This window comes from Lissotriton helveticus, chromosome 5_1, assembly GCF_964261635.1.
Source record: "Lissotriton helveticus chromosome 5_1, aLisHel1.1, whole genome shotgun sequence".
Classification (NCBI taxonomy): Eukaryota; Metazoa; Chordata; class Amphibia; order Caudata; family Salamandridae; genus Lissotriton; species Lissotriton helveticus.
In genome coordinates, this window is record NC_136065.1 from 1338565082 (window position 1) to 1338586385 (window position 21304).

General features: G+C 43.4%; 1 protein-coding gene across 4 annotated transcripts in view; it reads left to right on the top strand.

The window, feature by feature from the left end:
- The window catches only part of KIF21B (kinesin family member 21B), a 493467-nt gene that overhangs the window by 346171 nt on the left and 125992 nt on the right, over nt 1-21304 (top strand). For all 4 annotated transcript variants that reach the window (XM_078644203.1, XM_078644205.1, XM_078644204.1 and 1 more), the window contains exons 15-19: nt 2671-2870; nt 4515-4622; nt 6452-6520; nt 8838-9061; nt 9747-9894. In XM_078644203.1, coding sequence (XP_078500329.1) covers nt 2671-2870; nt 4515-4622; nt 6452-6520; nt 8838-9061; nt 9747-9894 — 749 coding nt within the window. The remainder of the gene's footprint in view (nt 1-2670; nt 2871-4514; nt 4623-6451; nt 6521-8837; nt 9062-9746; nt 9895-21304) is intronic.

The window sequence follows — 21304 nt, forward strand, 5'->3', positions numbered from 1 at the left end:
GTCCAAAGATCGGATTTAATAAGACTTGAGTCCCATAATACATCTCAAATAGCTGGTGAACACCCTCCTCTTCTTACCTTCTCATTGTAATTGCTTCAGATTGCTTAATTTCCATCATGCAAATCTCTCAACAAACGTCCATAGCACCACAGAACTCTCGGGACTGCAACACTTTGGTAATATGGAATTATTTGTAGGGGTAAGTGAGGATGAGGTCAGATGTACTATTTTAACCTCAAACCCACAAACACTTGCTAAAATGCATATAACTGGAGGGGTGAGTCATGTTTAGTTTTCTAACCCCAATCCTACTAACATTAAGGAAAGTTAATATATTTGTGGATGGTCATATTTGATATTACATCTTCAGCCCCACAAATATTGGAGAAAATGCATATAATCGAGTGAACAGGAGGGCATGTTAGATTTTCTATTCTAAAAACTGTCATACTTACATTATGGAAGGTGAGGGAATACGTTTTGGGGAGGGGTAAGAGTTTCTGTTCCAACTCCATTAAAATTAACATTGAGAAAAATGTATACATTTGAGTGGGGCAGATTTACTATTCTAATGTCAGCCCTACAAACATTGGAAATGTGGGGGTTCAGATTTACAGTTCTAGGACCAGTCACAAGAACACTGGGGAAAGTGCATGTAATTGAGGGTGAGGGTCCAATTTACTAATCTAATATTAGAGAAGGTTCATACATCTTGGGGGAGGGGGATGGTTCAGAATTACTATTCTAACTCCAGTACAACACACATTGAGGGCAAAATCATTACTCTAACTGCAAACATGTTTTAAAACATTTAATGTATATGCATTAAAAACTTAAAAACAATCCCACAAATGTAATTTTTAATTAGGTGTAGTCTACAAATTACATAAATGAATGTAGAAATATTTTTACATTTATTATCCTAATATTTGTTCTCTAATATTATGTTGCGTACATAATATTTAATGTTTTTAAACTCAGAAGCCAAAATAAAATATAAACAAATAAAATGGAATAATTCTAGAATGCCAGTAGGTTTTACAAAATAATTTAATTTGAACACATTTATGCACATAATTACTAATTAATGCCAATGTATTTAATTTATATGATGTTGTTAATAATTAAAATAAATGCATATTAAAAAGCATAAAAAGTAAGAAACCTATTTATTTTTAAGATTCAATGATAATTATATTTAAAAATAATACTTTGCAAAACAAATAGACACTTCTTGAAAAGAAACACTACCCACCACTTTCAACAATAACGCTCAAAACCCCCAAAAATAACATATATAGACAATTATTACATAAAAAAGCAATAACGTAACATATATTTCGATATTCATTAAAAATATATTAACAAAATCTGAAACACATAAAAACTATATTAAATCCACAATATTAGAAATAAATATACACTTACCCATAATATTTAAAATCTCAATATTTTTGTACTACAGATATTTTGACATAGATAATATGGCCAAACAATATTTGGATTTGATATTCAGGAAACATACCGTCAAAATTAAGTCCTGAATACACTTATTTTCAGTTGAGATCTAAACATGGAGTAAGATTGTGCAGCTAAACCATCTTGAACCAGGTTTTAGGGTCTTTATTTGGGTGCTATCGGGATTCAGATGTGTTTGTAGTCTGCAGCTCCTTAGTGCTGTGAAAATAAGTGAAGAAGTTATACATCGCCAAGAATGGAGCAGCATGAGTGAGTTGCAGAAAGCTAACCCCCCAACGCTATTTTACTAAACTGTGACAGAGGTCTCAAAATACCCCATGAGATAGGCGAGGGAGCTCAAGGACAGCAGTATATATATTCACGCCAGAAAAGTGCAACATCTTGTATAAAGCCAGGCCGTGGGTTTGCAGTGCTGACTCAAAAGATTTTGCTGAGTTCTGCAAGGCAGTGATTTTGACTTCTTCCTCTGGTGTGGCAGAGCTAGGTTTATGAAGGATCCAAGGTTCATTATCAGTTGAAAAATGACCCAATATCTCTCTCAAGCAGAATTGTTATTATACATTTCTGAAAAATAGTGCAGTCTTTTCCTCACTACAACTGGTAGAAAAAATAGAAGAAACATCAACTTACAAATTCCATAACAACATGTTAACCGGAAGTATTATTTCCTAATTGCTGATATTGTATTTGACTAGAAACATTTTTATTGTGCAAATGCAACTGAAAAATAACAGGATACTCTACTGATAGCAATTAAATAGACAGTACTAGGTGATAGAAAAAGATTGGAAAACAGAGAAAGAAACTTTGAGAACAAACAAAAGGTCAGTAAATAGGAAGTTGTTAAAGAGAGTGTACAGTATAGCAGAACGTTTTTTTTAATAGTTTTGATTTTTTCTCTAACGAAACCAAAAATTACCTCACTTTCTAATTTAAGTAAACAGAAAAGGGTTTACTTCAATGTACTTTTACATTTTGTTGCAAGTAATGTTACACTTGATAGCTATGATATGTGCTTTTTAGGGTAACAGGTTTGCAGCGGGGCCCTGCCGGCCTAGCTGTTTGACAACTCTGTATTCCACTTTCACAGCTTCTCTTTCCTCTGGCATCCCTGGAACATTGTATTTATGCAATTTCTTTCTGTTATTTTTCTCTGTCTAATATAAACGTGTATTCCCTTGTAAACTGTAGGCTCTATGGAATGCTACACAGAGGAAAAGGCCAACAAGATCAAGTCAGACTATGAGAAGCGTTTGAAGGAGATGAACCGGGACCTTCAAAAACTCCAAATGGCCCAGAAGGAGCATGCACGGCTCTTGAAGAATCAGTCACGCTACGAGCGGGAGTTGAAAAAGCTTCAGTCAGAGGTGGCAGAGATGAAAAAAGCAAAGGTAAGAAGCTGTGAAAAACATGGTGAGATTATGAATAGAGATGAAATGCAGTTGTAGATAGGCTTCTGAAACAATTTAAAGAATTCTAATTTGTTACACTGTTTGAGAGAAATAACTTTCAAATATTTTGGATTGATGTGGGGATTTATGTTTCATATCTATTATGGTCAATGAAGCTAAGGTTGAGGCCTGCAACACGCCCCAAAGTTCCAGCAGAGAGAGAGTGAGAGACAGTGGACAGACAGCACTGTTACTGTAGTATTATGGTATTTTGTGTTGACAGATGTCCTGAAGTAAAGTCTGCCTTACGAGGTAAGTTGCCATTTTGGCTTGTGTTTCTAGTAGTAAGAAATAGTAGTGTTGTGTCTGATAGTGAAATGGCTGTCATTCTTTAGAATTAACTCTGTAGGATACAAGTTGTATGTATGTAAAGTTTTTAGACTGCTGTCAAAGAAAGGCTGTCTTCAATCTGACACTCTCAGCTGCACAATAGCAGACGTTTTCAATGGTTTTCTTCCTAAAAAAAATGCTGCCCTTTGGAAACTAGGTCCTAAATATAACTATCTACTTGCCAAAAGCCAGGAGGAATATATGACAGGGCAGAGAAATAGCTTTATATTAGACGATTGAGGGCCTAAATGTGGCCTATATGTAAAACTATGTTTTTATTGACACTGTAATATTTGTGGTATTGCTTATGTGAATCAGTGTGCAACATATCTGTGACTGTATTGTTGTAACAGTATGAGGAGCAGTGGTGTCTAGGTGAGTTTGATGCCCTCTTAACCCTGGTATTTGTGTACTTACGTCACCGGTGTACATGTAAAACATTTAGGGGCCGATTCCGATCTTGCTTGGAAGTGCGCCGAAGGCGATCTGGCTGGAAAAGGTACGAGCCGCAGGCGTGTTTTCCGACCGACTCGTACAGCTGTACGAGTGAGAAAGTACGATGCGAGAAACGCAAAATCGCCCACCGAATTGTTTCCGGGTCTGAACCGCTCCGTACGTCTCATTCGTAAGCAAACCGTGCCGTGCAATGGAGGCGATTTCGACCGAGCCAGTACGATGCACGATTCGGACAGCCGGATCCCTGACACGTAAACGCTCTGGGAAGCGGACTTTGGGGGTCGGCGCCGGAAACCCCTTCACCCGTAGTCATACGAGTTGATCACAGGGGGGAGCCAAGGGCCCCCCCTACACAGGCATGTATGGTGCGGGTGGCACAGACGCGTCCCCACTACAGGGGGTACCATTGTGCGCAACGTACCTTTTTCGTCAATGGGAGTCTATGTAGGCGTCGTACAACAGGTTCCTATTGACTTCAATGGGGCTCCGAGCGACCCGTGTCAGTCAGCGCTTGTTCGCATTGTACTCGGGCACTCGGAGCCCCGGAGCACGAGTCGGACGGAGCCTTCTCCCAGCAAGATCGGAATTGGCCCCTAAATGTGAACCAATGATTTTGCTTGCTCAACTGTATGTGTCACTGTGTATTATATTTTTGTGATTGTAACAAGTCTTCATGCTGGGGGCAATTGGATGGAAACTATGTTTGTTCCACATTGGGCAACTGAAGGTCTGGGATTGAGGCATAAGCTCTGCTGCTGCTTTTGGTTCAGACCCTATTGACGTTCTACCCTTCTACAGGCATCACTGATGAAACAAATGAGGGAGGAGCAGCAACGGCGGCGACTGGTGGAGACAAAGCGTAACCGAGAGATCGCACAGCTAAAGAAAGAGCAACGCAGACAGGAGGTCTGTGTCAATAACGAAGGGATGGTGAAAGGTTGGGATGGAAAGGGCAAAAGGGCAAGGTTAGAGAAAAGACTCTAATGGACCACTGAAGTGAGGGATCTAAGACATTTTGTAGAAATCTATTTTTAGATCATAACAGTTCTGATCATTAAGACTGTATTAAGGTTTAATGAAAGCATTTGTTGTGTCTAGTAGTGAGAAGGCCTTCCCTAGAGTGCCTAACTCTCAACAAGTTAAACCTGAAGGGCCTGAAAAAGCACAGTGAGAGATGTTAGCACTGGACAAAGGTTGACTGCAGAAGACTGTTTTAAAGTAAAATCCTAGCATATTTTAAAATAAATGTAAATAATTTTTAAATAATTCCAAGAATATCCTTTTTGGTGCAAAAAATGTATACAGCCATTTGAGTGCAGAACGGCTTGAAATATGCTGCCTGTTCTGAAATGTATATGGATATGAGGCCAGATGTGCTAACATTAGGAATACCAATTTGTTTAATTGCAATTCTCTCTGAAAATCGGAATTCCTTATGTATGAAACTCTTTTAAGTTTCATTAGAGATTCCTTGTGAGCCGTAAATAGACCTACCTTATGCATATTAATGAGGTAGGTCTCAATTTGTGACCCACTCGGAATCACAGCCTTCATATGGACGGGTGCCTGCTGAGGTCAGCAGACCACCATGTCTGTGATTGGTTTTAAATAAAGCAGTCTTTTCTTTTTTTTAATGCAACCCTTTTTCCTGAGAGGATAATGGGATGTGTTTAAAAAGAAAAAATTTAACTTTGCAGTTTAATTTTTTAATCCGTGGGACCACTGCCTGCTCTTAAAAAATATTTGTTTTACATTCTTAAAGGGGAAGGGGTCCCCTGGGATCCCTTTCCCTTTGTGAATGGGTTACCACCTCCTTAAAGGAATTGGTAATATATGAATGCATTGCAACCATAATTCCGCCGCAAAACATTTGTACATCATCCATTCAGATATCAGTATTTGGAAGAGATGCCCTAAACACGCTCCTTCCAAATACTGAATCGGAAAAACATTTTGTGATTTTGTAACGTGTTACCGAATCGCAATTTGTGTTTTGTACATATGTAAAAGCATGTTTGCAGTTGGAAATGGCCCAATCAGCCGAAATGGTTCATAATATTTTTCCTAAATAATTTTTTTGTGGTAATGCCTGTGATTATATTTTCATTGAGTGTACAGTTTGAGAAAGAGTGCCCTGAATTAATGGCTGATGAAGAGACGTATGCACAGTGATACACGATGCAGCTTAAAGTGCCCTTTTTGCCATAAACCTGATCTATGTATATTTGAAAGTCCCCTGTTGCTGTATTAGCCCCATTAAACGAAGATAGGCCATGCCCACTTGCCTTGGATGATGGTTAGCAGGTTTTGCTGTTTCTCCAGAGTTATGTTTTTATCATGCCTTCTGTCATGGTGTCCCAGATCCTGGAAGGATTGTTAGAGTAATTTACATCAATCAATCAGTCAATCAGGGTTTTATAGCACAGCTATTCACCCTTGAGGGTCTGAAGGTGCTGGAAGAGGTGGCTGCTGGTCCATCTGCGCTTAGGTGTTCGGTTCTAGAATATGCTTACATATCTGGGGCTGTCAAGTCAAAAACAATGCCTTACTCCCATCAGAGTAGGACATGCGTTGGAGCCAAAACTATAATCTTACATTTGTGATGATTCTGTGGCCAAATACAGAAGGTTGGCACATAAACGTGAATCCTGAACTAGTTGCTGACAGGGTAGCTCACTCACTTTCTGTCGAGCTGCAGTTTCCTAAAGCTGCCTGTTTTTCTTCCCTTGTTGCAGTTTCAGATCCGTGCTTTGGAGTCCCAGAAGAGGCAGCAGGAGATTATTCTGAGGCGGAAGACCCAGGAGGTAAGTTGTTGATGATACAGCCGCTGGTCCTAAAACCACTGAGGTCCAACCTCCATAGTTACAGAATCTTTCCAACTGTTCATATAAAGTATCGGAGGTAGGTCACCAGGGAATAGTTCTCATTGGCGCCACTTCTAAATCACACCCAGATGTTGTTGTTTTCTCCAAATGAGCCAGTACATTGGCAGTCATCTCTCTGCAGGATACATGGACTTTCAGGCAAATCCTTGTTGCTTGTTGAACTGGTTGAGAAAACCAGTTCTCTGGAGACACAACCTTGAGCCCGGGTAATGTAAAGAGGTGGGACCTGCAAAAAGGCTGTCTTTGTTGCATTTCTACAAGACCACCTCTGAAAGAGTCATTCAATCCAGAGCCATAAAAGGGAGATTAGTATAGAAGTCCCTGTGGCATTTCCTGTACTCATTAAAGCTTTGTGACTTTCTTGGAGGCATCATCTGCAGTGTTGATATATTTGCTCACTGTTAAAGACAGTTTAATGATGTGTCGATATCTCTCAAGATTTTTGGGAGGGAGACAAGCCATTTGAGTTTGCATGCTGATTGTGCTGTGGAGGTTTTTTGTTAATCAATATGGGAATGTGAGCTCAATTTCCAAGCCCATTCAAAGCCCAATTCTATCTGCAAGAAAAAGATTTTGAGGAGTGGGGGATGTCAGGTGGAGCCCAGACCCATTCCACATTGCCAATGTCTCTGTTGAACACCCTATGTGGAGAGGGTGACATTTCAAGATCTGAGCTCACCTTGGACATGGTGTGTGACTGTGTGAATCGCTCCTTGAGAGGCAGACGTTACTTTCATATACCTGCTGTTCAGTGTTTGGCTGATAATTGTAGTATTCATTCTGGTTGGTTGAAGATTCATGCTGGTTCAATTCTTGAGTCATCTCTAAGGAGGTCACCTTTTTAGTGAAAGAAGAATTTGTTATCATTCTCACTTAATTGCTAACTAGTGCCTTGCTATGAGAATCCCCAACATATATGATGGAGAAACCTGCCTGTGAAATCCTATGTTTTAGCATGCAGAAAACCTACAAAATGTTTCAACGATAAATTCTTCTAAAACAGTGGTTCCCAAACTTTTTAGAACCACAACCCAATTCTTAGAACAACACACTTTCATGATCCACCTAGCTTTAATAACTAAATCATCGTGTGGTAGCGCATTATCATTTCCAGACAGCACATTTAGCATTGAAAGGGCCACTACATTTGCACAGACATGTAGATTTTCTGATAAAACTATATTACACCCAAAAGTATGGACATCAGTGTTTTGATTTGTTTTGATCCTATTAAAATCTTTGTTTCCATCACACTTCAGAATTACAAAATATTTTACTTAATTTGTACCTTCCTAACTGCTAAACATGTACAGTTTATTTACTGACAGTTTCATTTTTTTCTGTTACAAAAAAATGACATCTTACAGCCTTTCCTTCACACAGCTGTACCCTAGAAAGATTCACACATAATTCACTTAACTTACTCTCTCTGACTGCAAAGTCAAAGGAGTTTGTAAACACAATTCCCAATGTTAAAAACGCTGCAATTTGTCAGAAGACATAAACTGGCATTTGACCTATGTCTTTGAAGCACAAGAAATATGACAAGATAAATACATAATTTAAAGGCAATGTTTTTATTGCTTGGACTCTTGCAGCCCACCAACAAATCGACACATGACCCTCTAGTGGGTCAGGACCCGCAGTTTGGGGACCATTGCTCTAAATGACTGTTAATAGAGGGATTTCATAATATTACCTATAATCCCCTATGGTTGTACTTCTGTAATTATGTAATTGCGGGTCAGTGCTCTTTCCTATAGAAAACCATGCAAGAATACTATAAGATTGTCCTATAAATATCCTAGCATAATTTTTTTTCTAATGTCTGCCTAGTGATTTACTAGTCTGCATATAAGAAACTAATAGGAATTCCCTAGAATTATGTTACCACTATCCTCAATGCTCACTCAGTGCCAAAACTCACTAATAACAGTGTGGTAGTTAATCCTCTTATGAATGCACTAAGACTACCACTGATGCCTCATTAGGTATTAACTGGGAGTTGTGCTTTGGCTAAGAATCCAAAAATTCAGACCAAATGGATTTGTAGGATATTTAAAGTCATTTGGTGTCTGTTCATAAGCTAAGCCACCTCGTTTTTTCATTCCCCTCTTTGTCTTCACATTGTTGTTTAGGAGAAAGCCATGGTCCTTTTAGGAGTACCACAACCTCCTACTGTACTTGGTGCTGATGATACTGCCAGGCTTCTATGTATCATAATCTTTTTTTTCAGGTCTCAGCTCTCCGACGACTCTCCAAGCCTATGTCTGATAGAGTTGCTGGTAGGTTAGTCCAGAAAAATGCCCTGCTGGACTCCGGGGCAGAACTTTCTGCTAGTACGACTTCCTCTGATCCAGACTCTGGATCCCGCTCTGTCTCCAGCATTGTGCGTCAATGGAACCGAAAAATGAACAACTATGTGGATGTTCCAGTTGTGAATGGGACAAGACCTCCAAGGTAAAGCTTGAGCAGTGTGAAAGCTGGTGTGCACTCTGATGCCGGAATAATTAGTAGGGTTTTGGCATTCTTTACTTTAAGGTACATAAGCACGCAGTCACAGTCCTCAAAAATTATGAAACTCAAGGAATTGTAGCAACCCTGGTTCCATTAGTTCCAAATTTCAAGAGTAAATATAAAAGCTTGAGAGGAAAGGAAATGGATGGAGTCAGTGAGAGAATAAGTTGTCAGAATGAGCTTGTCTAAGAGACTGGGCAATTAGATCAGAGTGACCAAAGGGCATGAGATTCAGTTTCAGATTGAGATAGTGAGAACATTTGAAAGTGAGTGGGGGGTGGGGGGGGTGATACAGATAGAATAGAATGAATGTGAGAATGTGAAGGAGGTTTGGGGCAGGGGGATGTCTGCCTTCCAGTACACAATTGCCTTTTGTATGAGTGCATGTCTATTTCTCTGCTCTGGTATGAGGATTTTTGACTGTGTGTACGCTGCAAGATTTTCAGAGTCAGACCTCTCTTGCTCAGTCTAATTTTCTGTACCTGTTTTCAATCTACATCTCCATTTTCCTTCGTGAACTGTGGTTCCTAGTTCAAGTCTCCTTAGGTGCTTCTCTCCAATGTTGTCCTCAATTGTTTTCCCTCTCAGGTACACTGCTGCCAATCTCACGTCCTTTCTTAACTTGCAGGAAGAAATTTCCCCGTAAAGGACCCAATCAGACCTTCAGCAAAGCAGCACGAGTGAAGTGGCAGTCTCTGGAGCGCCGGGTCATGGACATTGTAATGCAGAGAATGACCATTGTTAACCTGGAGGCTGACATGGAACGTCTGATCAAGGTGGGATTGAAGGACCATGGATTTTCAAAATACATTTATTTTCATTTTGCATACCAACAATGCACACTCATCATTATTGTTTACAGAAAAGATACATCATAATGTACAAAAGAAAACAGAAGATAGAGAAAAGAGTCATACTGCCTGCATACATGTCCACAATACCCACATATCCATATGTGTATCAGTGCATTACCATCTCTGACAGATAACCTGTCATCACCACCTAATCCATAATCCCCCTGAATTGGGTCCACACCTCCCACATCTCCTTGCTTCGTTTATCGATGTCTCCAATACCCTCTACCCAACTAGACCATGCTTCCATTTTGCAATGCACAGAGAACGCCTAGCTGTCCAATTTTGGGGGATATCTTGCTTGGTGAATATCATGGGCACCAACAGCAGAAGCTTTTGATATTTAGAGATGCAAATATCTTCATCTCCATGTAGCAACACCACTTTTATATCTAAGGTAATCCAGGAACCCAGCACTTTATTACAACATTTTAATGTTGAGAGCTCCATTGAAGGCAATGGAGTGGCTCTGGGCTTATATTGGCTGATTTAAGTCCTGATCTCCAACATTCCATTGTTTGTCTTCTTGTTTCTCCCTGTTTTGTGTAGAACATCCTACCCTTAGAGGGTGGAGCGTTCTAATAGACTTATAGCTCATCTTTTTGGTGTGGGCCTAGGTAAGCTCTAACTCGTGGTCTTTGCTCTTCATGCGGCTCGGCTGCCTCTCACTACAGCGCGGGGACACACCAGCTGGTGTAACCAGGCGCTCTATAAATCTTTGTATTATTATTATTATTATAGCCCTTCTGCCTCTGGCTATGCCAGCTGTTAAATGCCCTCTCCCTCGTTATAAGTTCTCTCCTGCGGCTTGGGTCTATAACTCACATTCAGGGACTTAAACAACTGGTATAGACCTCGGCAGCGAGCTATAAGGCTATATTACAAGACTTTTCCACTGGACCCTTGAACATGCATAGGGTTGTGCATTGCCAGGCAGTATGTGATAAATCCCCCAAAGCAGCCTGGCATTGGAGACAATGGGGAAATAATTCTCACTCAGTCTGCCATAACCTCTCTGTAGTGAAGCATACATACTGTAGGTTTCACACTGCAGGTTTTCAAATTGTACATAGTGGTATCTAGCATTAATTGAGATGTCTCGGCATGGCCAGGCCCTCTAACCTCCAAAGGGCCAATATCTGATACCCATGCCAACCGTTGCTTGTCAAATGTGTCAGGAGTATCAATAACAATGTATCTAGATGCAATACATTTTGTGTCCGTGCCCTAAGTTGTCCATTCTGATCTTAGCTTCAAATGGTACCTCCATATATATATATATAGCGTAGTGGCTGTGAATATCCCAAGGCCCTAAGTTCATTTCTATAGGCTGGATCAGTGTTGGTGTTGAAAAGACATTTGTCAAGTTCAAGGAGCTGAATGACTCAGTAGTAGGAAAAGAGGTCTGCCTTGGCACAGCGCGGGGACACGCCGGGAAGGCGTCACCAGGCGCTTTATAAACTATCTTTATTATTATTATTATTGGCTAGGCCTCCATCATATGTGAATTTGTAATTGAGCATTGAGACTTGGGTACAGCACTACCAATGAAAAGTGTGTAGGGCTCCTGTAAGTTTTTTGCAGAATGTATGTTTGAGGGGAAAGTGGTAGTTCTGTAGAGTATTGAGTAGTCGAGGGAGAATCATCATTTTAATTATTGCACCATGACCAGGATAAAAAAGGTAGCACGGGTTAGTTGTCCAAATCTGACTGGAGGCACTCAAGGATGGGTTGTAGCACCATGGATATTTTACTGTAAAAGAAACAACAGGGGAAGAATTACAGAGGTGCCCAGGGGCGCAACATGTGTTTGCGCCCGGTTTTCATGCCCCAAGGCAACTTCGGTATTAAAGAAGGGTCCTCAGGCGCTTGTGCGTCCCCTTCTGTAATACTGGCTCACATAAAACGCCAGTGCTACCATCAGGGAGCTTTCCCTCAATTGCATGGGGGCGTGGGCCCATGCAAATGAGGGAATCCCTTCACCTCTGCACCCGCACCGTTTTTCAGACGCGGGTGCAGAACCAAAGAACCTGTCAGTGCGACCCCTGATGGCAGCCCTCTGGAGGGTGGAAAAGGGGTCTCATGGACCCCCCAGGCATCCCCTTGCAGGCGGGTGCAGTTTCTTACTGCATCCGCCTGCAAGGGGATCTCCAATCCGCCTTAAAAGTGAGGCTTCAAAGCAGTAGCTCCGTTTTTCACCTGAATGCTCTGCTGTGGCGCAGCGCGAGTTTGCGGCAGCCCTGGGGGCAGTGCATTCATCCTAATACGGCATATGTGTTCCTTGTTTGCTCCAGGTGCGCCTTTTAAATGGTGTGTCTGGTGCAGACAAGGAAAGTGCACCAAATGTATGATACGGCCCCAGGACTGTATGGGCTGCTCACACCTGACCTAGATAGTGGGTCTACTAATGTCTACTAGTCAGTGTCTTATGATTAAGGCTCCCGGTTTTCTTTTTAAACTGATTTTTACGTATAAATACAGACGTAAAACTATTTTTCCTTTGTCTGTATTTATAACTTATGAACAGGAAAATACTGACAGTGCACCACAGCCTCACTCCTGCCCAGGGTTACCTCGCCATGCTCCTCTTACTAATCTACACCACTTAGGCCCCTTTAAGAGAACTGCTAAGGTAGAAGCACAAAGCAGCAGGTGGTAGTAGGTGTTGCATGTTAAAGGACACTAAGAAATGCAAGTACCTTTAAAGCAGCACATGTCAATTTTAGTAATTCCTTATAGCCAAGCACGAGGTGTTAATGGGTGCATTACGAGGCCGGCTCACTCATAGAAATTTAGGCATCATCTGGCGGGGCCTTCTGGGGTCAGCTTTAATAAGTTAGCCTGTGAATACAATCAGTGGCGGCAAGGCAGAGTGGCCTGTTAGCAGGTAGTGGTGTGCTCGACAGCAGGTGGCAGGCTTTGAGAAATTAAACAATTAACATACTGCCAGTGCAAAAACTTTATGGAGACCCCGTTTAAAGAAAACACGAAATTATTATTTTTTTTTTTTAACTGTTTACACGTGGAATGCCAGCTGCTTCTGTGCAAGTAGTCATTTCCATCATGGTGTGGATCGCAGTCTCTTTCCTTTTTTGATGTTGCCCTTGCAAAAGTAATTTCCAATGCTTTCATGCCTTGTTCATTGCTTTTCTAATCTTACTCATTAACACTGCGCTTGCTCTCTGCATCACAAAAGCTATAAAATAAAGATTTATTTTTAATTCTGCTTGACAGCGTAGCTGTGCCTGAGCTATGTGATCAAGAATGGAGCTTTTAGGAGTAATACAGAGAGGGACTGTGGCTCCACCCAGATGTTGGTTCATCTGAGTACAGCTTTTGATTTGTCAAAAGCTGTGTGCTTCCACTGAAAGAGTGCTTATCCTGCAGGCAGCCGTGATCATTTGTTTATCCAGCATCTTGAGCCAGGTTCTTTATCAAGAAAAGCTAATGATTTTGACATTTTTGGTCACACACATGCCACTGTGATGGCTAGAGATTCCCCTTTCAGGTCAAACAAATGCCCACTGTGATGCTATTAAACAACGTCTCCTAGATAATTAGATAATTACGATGTCTGTTCTTCTCTGATTGCCGTGTGTATGCTTATGCTCCAGATACGATAAAGTCAGTGGGCCTGGTATTTATTTTTTTAAATGATATGTTAAAGTTAATCGGCATTTAAGAATGGATTGTTATTACTCTACTAAAATTTGCAGCAATGTATTTTGTTACATGAAATCTCAGTGTACCGTTGTAGGGAAGGGTAATAGTCAGAGCCCCCAGGATATAGCGGCATAGACTTGCAAATTTAGCGACATAAAAATGGAAATTTAGCGGCACAAAAGTGGAAATTTAGCGGCATTATTGCGGCACCTTAATTTATCTGTAATCATTCATTTTCAGCCTTAAATCAATGTAAACTGATCTAACAGGGTATTCCACTGTGAAACTAGCATGTTTAAAGTGTCTACGGCTCTACGGAAGCACAGTTTCAATCGGCACCTCGTGACATGAACTGGTGTGAATGACATGGGCAGAGCTTTTAGTGCTTAATTTTTGTGTTACTTCCAAACTGGAAAGCTTCGGTTGTGACAATCACCTGTTTGAAAAATCCTTTTTTTATTTTTGTGTTGCGTGCTTCTCAAGCATTCGGCTGGATCTGCAGGGACAAGAATGTTTTTCGGGTTACTTCTTTCCCCACACCCGCATGGATAGTATTCATTTTGTTGGCAAAAGTGCAGGCACAGAAGCTTGGGAACACTTCTGTAGTCAAATGGGTTTAGCAGGTGGTTATGGTTTCACATTCTGAAGAAAGGCCATCTTTGAAAGAATGAACTTGAGTTAGTCACACCTCATCAAAGTTATGTGTTCAAGGACACTTGTGTGTTCTACCTGTCTCCGTAATTCCCTTGAGTGGCATAATTGTGGGGTTATAGATATTGACTGTACAAAAGTTTTGGGTCAGGCTATGAAGATTAACATTACATAATTTGCTCAACAAGGATAAACACCCAGACTCTACTGGAAAGGCATGCAACATAAGAAAATATCCAAAATGTATGTCACTCTTAATGTTAGTATTCAGCTTGCTTTAAAGAGATCACAATTTAGATGGATACAGAAACAGACAGAAACATATCAAGCAGTATTCCAAGAGTCTCAGAGTTTTGTGACTTTTCAGTGACGAACAAGGACTTCACATTGAAACCCTTTACCCCCCACCCCAACCGACAAGGTAAACTCTGCATTGTATTTGTGGTGAAAAATGTTTCTTTGCAGTGCTCTAGCCATTATTTCGTCATGCTTGAAAACTTGACTGCGCCATATAAAATTAATCTCTGAACTGCCCTACAGTAACTTGTTCAGTTGAAGTACTCACTTTTAGTCCGTCTATTACATTTTTTCATTTCGCACTATATCGTTATTATTGGTAAATGCATACCCTCTGGATAATTCCCCTGTGAACAAGATTAGTGGATGTACGACAAATACTTAGTTTTGGTAGCCTGTGAATACCGTTCACCTGAGAGAAAGATGTGCAGATGCGCTGAGCAGCTGGGGACTGTAGATGGCAGCAAAGAAAACTCCCAAACACTGGGGGTACTGCAGCAGGCCAATGACGAATGAGGCAAACTGCTCGGCAAAAGGCGACATGCTCAATATGGGGAGAACCATATATTTTGATAAGGTGTGACAGATATCCATGGCCACTCAATCCTCCACCAAGTGGCACGCAACAGCATCCCGAAAATTAGTGAAACCGTGCCAGAACTGTCCTGAATGAATGAAGGATCTAAGTAAAACAGCTTATATCGGATGTCAGCATTGGGAGGAATATGAAGAAAAACATGTTACAGTCAAGGTCTGAATTGTTCATCTGTTGCGAACATTCTGGGAAGTTCACTATCACGGGGGCAACAATCAGTATAAAGTATGACAAGATCATTGTCAGCTACTGCCTATAATTACAGCCCACGTCAAAGTATACATATACTGCACCACGTCATGCCTTTTCAACCACCATTTCTTAGCATCAAAAGGTAATCATGTCCAAGTTCTTCGTCATACACACTGACAGAAGCAACCTCATGTGAAGTCGCTGACTTGTAAATAAAAGCACTGGGCTTGATTTTAGAGCAAAGAACTTTATTAACAATATAGAACGCAGAGGAGCGCCGGCCGGCGCTTCCGATCGCTATGGCCCTTCGCGCGCTCTCATTAGCTGCGCGCGCAGCTTCTCTCTTCACCCCCGTCGCACGTCACGTCTACGTGACGTGCAACAACTAGAATGCGGATGCTACATATCTCCCCCTTTTTTATTAAACAAGAAAGAGTCACTCACAGTTCATTGTCCAATTCAAAATCTCGGTACCGGGAAGGTCTTACCACCTGCCTTCCACTCCTTGTGACCCTGACGGGGTTCTCCATTGACTCTTGACTCAGAGTCTCAGGGTTTACTGTCCCTTCGTTCTCAACTCTTCCTTCATTTTCTCCTTCTTCTCCACTTTCCGTTCCAGCTCTCTCTCCAACTTGCTGTTCCGCGGCTGCTTGATTATTCTCCACTTCGGGGCCTTCCTTGTCTTCCCAATCGGCGCTCTGTTGTTTCCAGCCCAAGACTTTATTGCACCTGGCCATGCGGTCTTGGGACCACACATTTCCGTCACTTAATAGAGCTGCCCGATCATACACTTCTACCACTTGCAACGGCTTGCTGTACTTGCTGTCTCCCTTCTTCTGCAGGGTGGCCAATCTTACTCTTACCCACTCTCCTTGTTCCAGATCTGTGCTTTTGACATTCCTACGTTTGTTGTAGTGGTTGCTGTAAATTGTCTGTGCCTTTTCCAGGTTGGCCCGCACCACTGCAGGGGACCATTCACTGGTGATGAGCTTTTCCTTCCAAATTCTGTTGTCGTGAGTAAAAGGTTCACGTCCCCTTAGTATTTGAAATGGACTATACCCCGTGCCAGTGGGGGTTATTCTGTAGGCCCATACCATGTTCTCTAGCGCCTTCTCCCAATTCTGTCCACTTGAGATGGCCGCTTGTATGGCTCCCATCACTACTCTGTTAAATCTTTCCACTAAACCATTTCCGGCCGGATGGTAAATTGCAGTGTGTTTGACGGTGACGCCATTTCTTTGCATGAACTTAGTCCATTTTTCTGACGTGAACTGGGGTCCATTGTCACTCAAGATTGATTTCGGTATTCCTTCTCTCGTGAAAGTCTCTGACAGGAACTTAAGGATGTTCTCCGTGTCCATGGATTCCTCTACTCTCAACTCTGGCCACTTCGAGTAGCGATCCATGAGCACACACACATACTTCTGTGTGCCTTGATCATCTAGGACCGGTCCCAAAATGTCTATGGATAGTTCTTCCCACGGATTTGAAGGGGGATCAAACTTTCCTATCGCTGGCCTTAATGGTTTTAATGTTTTGTCCGCCTGTTGACATTGGGGACACTCTCGAACATGCCTTTCCGCCCTTATGTCCATGCCGGGCCACCAGTAATTCTGTTTAGCACGTGCCTTGAGTTTCCCGATGCCCAGGTGACCCTCGTGTAGCAAGTCCATCAGTTTTGACGTGAGGTTCCTTGGGGGAATCACCTTATCTCCTCTGTACATGAAGATCCCTCGGTCTCCTATCGACAGTTCTTCCCGCACTTCGAAGTGCGGCTTGAGGCTCGCTCTCACGTTCCTTTTATCCGGCCATCCATGTACGATGTACCCCTTCACTTCCTTTATGTCCATGTCTTCTTCGTATGACTCTGTCCATTCTTGTAGACTGATCAGTTTCTCTTGATCCTCTATTAGAGCTACCAACTCCCCACTGCCGGCAGGGTCTTCCTCTCCTGGCTCCATGGCAGCTGCCCTGCTCAAATAGTCCGCTACTCGGTTCCGGCTCCCGGGAATGTACTCAACATCATACCTGAACTCGAGCAACTTTAGGGACATCTTGGATATCCGAGGTGTAGCACTGGCATGTCCGCTCGACGTCAGCACCTTCACCAACGGTTTGTGGTCAGTTCTGAGTTGGAAGCGTGTTCCCCACAGAAATTGCCGGAATCTCATCATGGCCCATACGACCGCCAGCATTTCTTTCTCGATCACGCTGTATTTGCTCTCTGTATCTGTCAGTGCTCTGGATGCAAAGCTGATGGTCTCCATCTCCCCTCTGCCTCTGTCTTGCATGAGTACAGCACCCAAACCTTTGTCACTGGCATCTGTCGTCAGTATAGTGGTGCCTTGTGGGTCATACCCCTTGAGGGGCACGGCTCCGGTAACATCCTTTTTGATCAATTCGAACTCTGCTTGGGCTTCCGGCGTCCATTGGAACACTGTGCTGTCTCTGGTCAACAACCTCAAATTGTGGGTCTTGGAAGCGAAGTGTACCACAAACTTGCTGTAGTACTCCGCCATCCCCAGGAACGACCTGACCTCTTCCTTATTCCTGGGCGGCGGTGCTTCAGCGATGGCTTTGACGTTTTCTGATTTGGGGGTAACGCCCTGTCGTCCGATCTCGTGACCTAGGTACGTCACCGACTGCAGTCCCAACCTACACTTCGACCACTCCGCTGTGAGGCCTTTGTTCTCAAGTGTTTTCAGCACCCTTCCCAGCTTCTGGTCATGATCTTGCTGATCTCGTCCCATCACCAAGATGTCATCCTGGAAATACTGGACGTCCTTGCAGTCTCTGAACAGTTGGTGCATCATTTTCTGGAACACAGCGGCTGCTGAGGCCAGCCCGAAAGGCATCCGACAGAACTGGTAACACCCAAACGGGGTGATGAAGGAGGTGAGCCGTTTACTGTCCGGGTGCAGTGCAATTTGGTGATAGGCCGAGGTCAAGTCGATAGTGGAGTACCACTGCACCCCCCTGGTCTTGGTCAACATTTCCTCGATTCTGGGGAGGGGAAATTTTTCCACCACGATATTCTTATTCAGTTCTCTCAGGTCCACACAGAGCCGGACCTTCCCATTTGGCTTCATTACGACCACCAGGGGCGCCAACCATTCAGCACATGTTATCGGCTCAATTATTCCTTTCCTTTCTAACTCTTGGAGTTCAGTTTGGACTGCTTCTCTCACCGCAATCGGCACATTTCTCACCTTGTGGGCTACCGGAATGGCCCCTTCCTTGAGCACAATCCTGTGTTGGAAGTTTTCCATCCGTCCCACAGTGCCACCAAATACCTTCGGATAGTTCTCTTTCCATTTGTTCATGTTCGGCCATTCCTCTTGCTCAGTCAGTAAAATCTGCTCTTTCCCTCCGGGATCCAGTTTAATTCCTAAGTCCCCTTGGTCTAGCCATCCCAGGACTGAGGGTCCCTTTTCTGCAATGTACAATTTGCACCATGCTGACCGGCCCCTGAATTCGAACAGTAGGCGGCGGAACCCCAACATGGGAATGCGATCCCCATTGTAAGTGACCGGTCTGATGTCTAGCTTTTCCAACTCCGGTCCCAACCTGGGTCTGAATGTTTCTTCCCACACTGCCTGTTGGATGATGGTGAAGGGGGATCCTGTGTCCGCCACCACAGTGATGGCGACTCCTCCCATTGACATGTCCAGGATGGGTTTTGTGGATTTCCTCCCTTCTATGCTCATCACTTGGTCGTATATGCACAAGACCGTGATCACCTCTTCTTCAGCCACGTCTTCTAGATCTTCTTCACCTTGCTCCACACATTTCACTGTTTCCTTCGAATGTTTCTTCCTACATACTTTTTCATAGTGGCCTAAGATACCGCAGTGTAGGCACTTGGCTCTGAACGCAGGACATCTTCTGTCACGGGCATCATGGGACCAACTGCCGCATCTGTAGCACGATTTCTTGCTGTCGCTCCCTGGTTGTCTCCCTTGCCACCTGCTAGTACCTTTGGCTGCTGAGTCTTTTCCTCTTTGGTCCTTACGGTGATCCCCTTCTTGTATTCTGTTCACCATTGTCGGGGCGCCCACGTCTTTCTTGGTTGCTGCCGCACACCTCCTAGCGAGCTCGGCCCTCTTTACTATGACCATTACTTCTTTGAGCTTGGTGTCGCCGCTCGCCCACAGCTTGTCCTGGACCTGTGTACTCGTAGTGTGCATCACGATCTGGTCTTTTATAAATTCATCCTCCCACAGTGCATATTTACACGGGGCCGCTAGTTTCCTCAACGCTCCTACATACTCCTCTATGGTTTCTCCGGCCCGTTGTTTCCTTTGCTGGAAGTTGAACCTATCCACAGACACACATATGGTGGGGCGGTACCTCTCATCCAGGTCTTCTACTGCATGGGCATAGACATCCGTATCCGTGTCCTCTCTCTTCTTGGGCACTAGACTCTTGTAAATCCTGAGACCCTCCGGTCCCAGGTTCAACAGCAAGATGCGTTTCTTCCTTTGGGGGGTGAACTTCTCTTCATTTTCGTCCTCCAAGACCCCTATGAAATTATCAATATATTCCTTCCAATCCTCCCACTTCATCAGGGGTTCACCAGGTTTTGGTAGGAATTGCACCGGTGCAATTGCATAGCCTGCCGGTGTGCTCATCTTCACCTCCTTGCTCTCTGTCGCTTCGACGGCCTTGCTGGTGGGGCTCCCTGGGGTGCTGTCTTTTACTTCTCTATCAGCGACCTCCCGGGGACTCCTAGTGCCAGTCCCCCCTCCTTCTTCCTTGGCAGCCAGCGCTGTTCTTACCTTCACGGTGTTCTTTGAAGGTATTAGCGGTGATCGGTGCGCTGTGGTTTGCAGCGCAGCTACTCAGGCCACTGCGCCGCCCCTCTGGTTGCTGTGGCACTGCCACGCTCCTCTGCCTGTATACCTTGGTGAGTTCTGCTTTGCCCCCTTGAGCTCTCCACTCACTGGCCCAGTGGCGCCGTTCTGTGCTGCGTCCCCCCTTGGCCTGGGGTCGCCTGCTTGGCTGCAGTCCACGTGGAGGTGGAGGTTCAATTTTATTTCCTTTCGTTTTTTTTTTTTTTTTGTTTTTTTGTTGGGTGCCAGTGGGTGCCTCCCGTCCTTCGTCGCCACTGTGAAGTCGCTGACTTGTAAATAAAAGCACTGGGCTTGATTTTAGAGCAAAGAACTTTATTAACAATATAGAACGCAGAGGAGCGCCGGCCGGCGCTTCCGATCGCTATGGCCCTTCGCGCGCTCTCATTAGCTGCGCGCGCAGCTTCTCTCTTCACCCCCGTCGCACGTCACGTCTACGTGACGTGCAACAACTAGAATGCGGATGCTACACCTCATCTGCTGCAAAGCTGTATAGTTTCCGGTAATAATATGAAACCTCTCCTCGGTGTGCTAATATGGACATTTAGGCCCGCCTGCAGAGCATCAGGGTTGGATACCGGCACTGAAACTCTAGTGCAGAGAGGAAGCTGGTATTGGACGGCTGGGCGGCGGCACGTAGTGACGTGTGCGTGCACAGCCAATAAACAGACATTGTTTGTTTTGAAGACACATTTTGGCAAATATCGCGGCGATAATTGTCAATATTGCGGCTATCGCGCTAGTTGGCCGATTTCGCGATTTTTTTGTGAATCGCAAAATCGCAAAATTCTGGAGGGTCTGAATAGTGTCATCTGACAAACTATGGAGATGGAGAATTTGTACTTTGATTATCTTTTTTAGGCCTTCTTATGAGACCTCGTATTTTGCTTTGCAACTGTAATGTTGTTTAGAGTTCTAATTTTGTGACTGTGTACCTGATGGTTGCATTGCTGAAAATATTACGCTCACTGCTTTAAGACAGAGATGATTATAGTGACAACCCAGTGTTAAAGAGGAGATGCCTGAATTGTTCCCTGATGAACGTTATGCCCAAAGCCAAGGGGCTGATCTCTGTATCATAAAA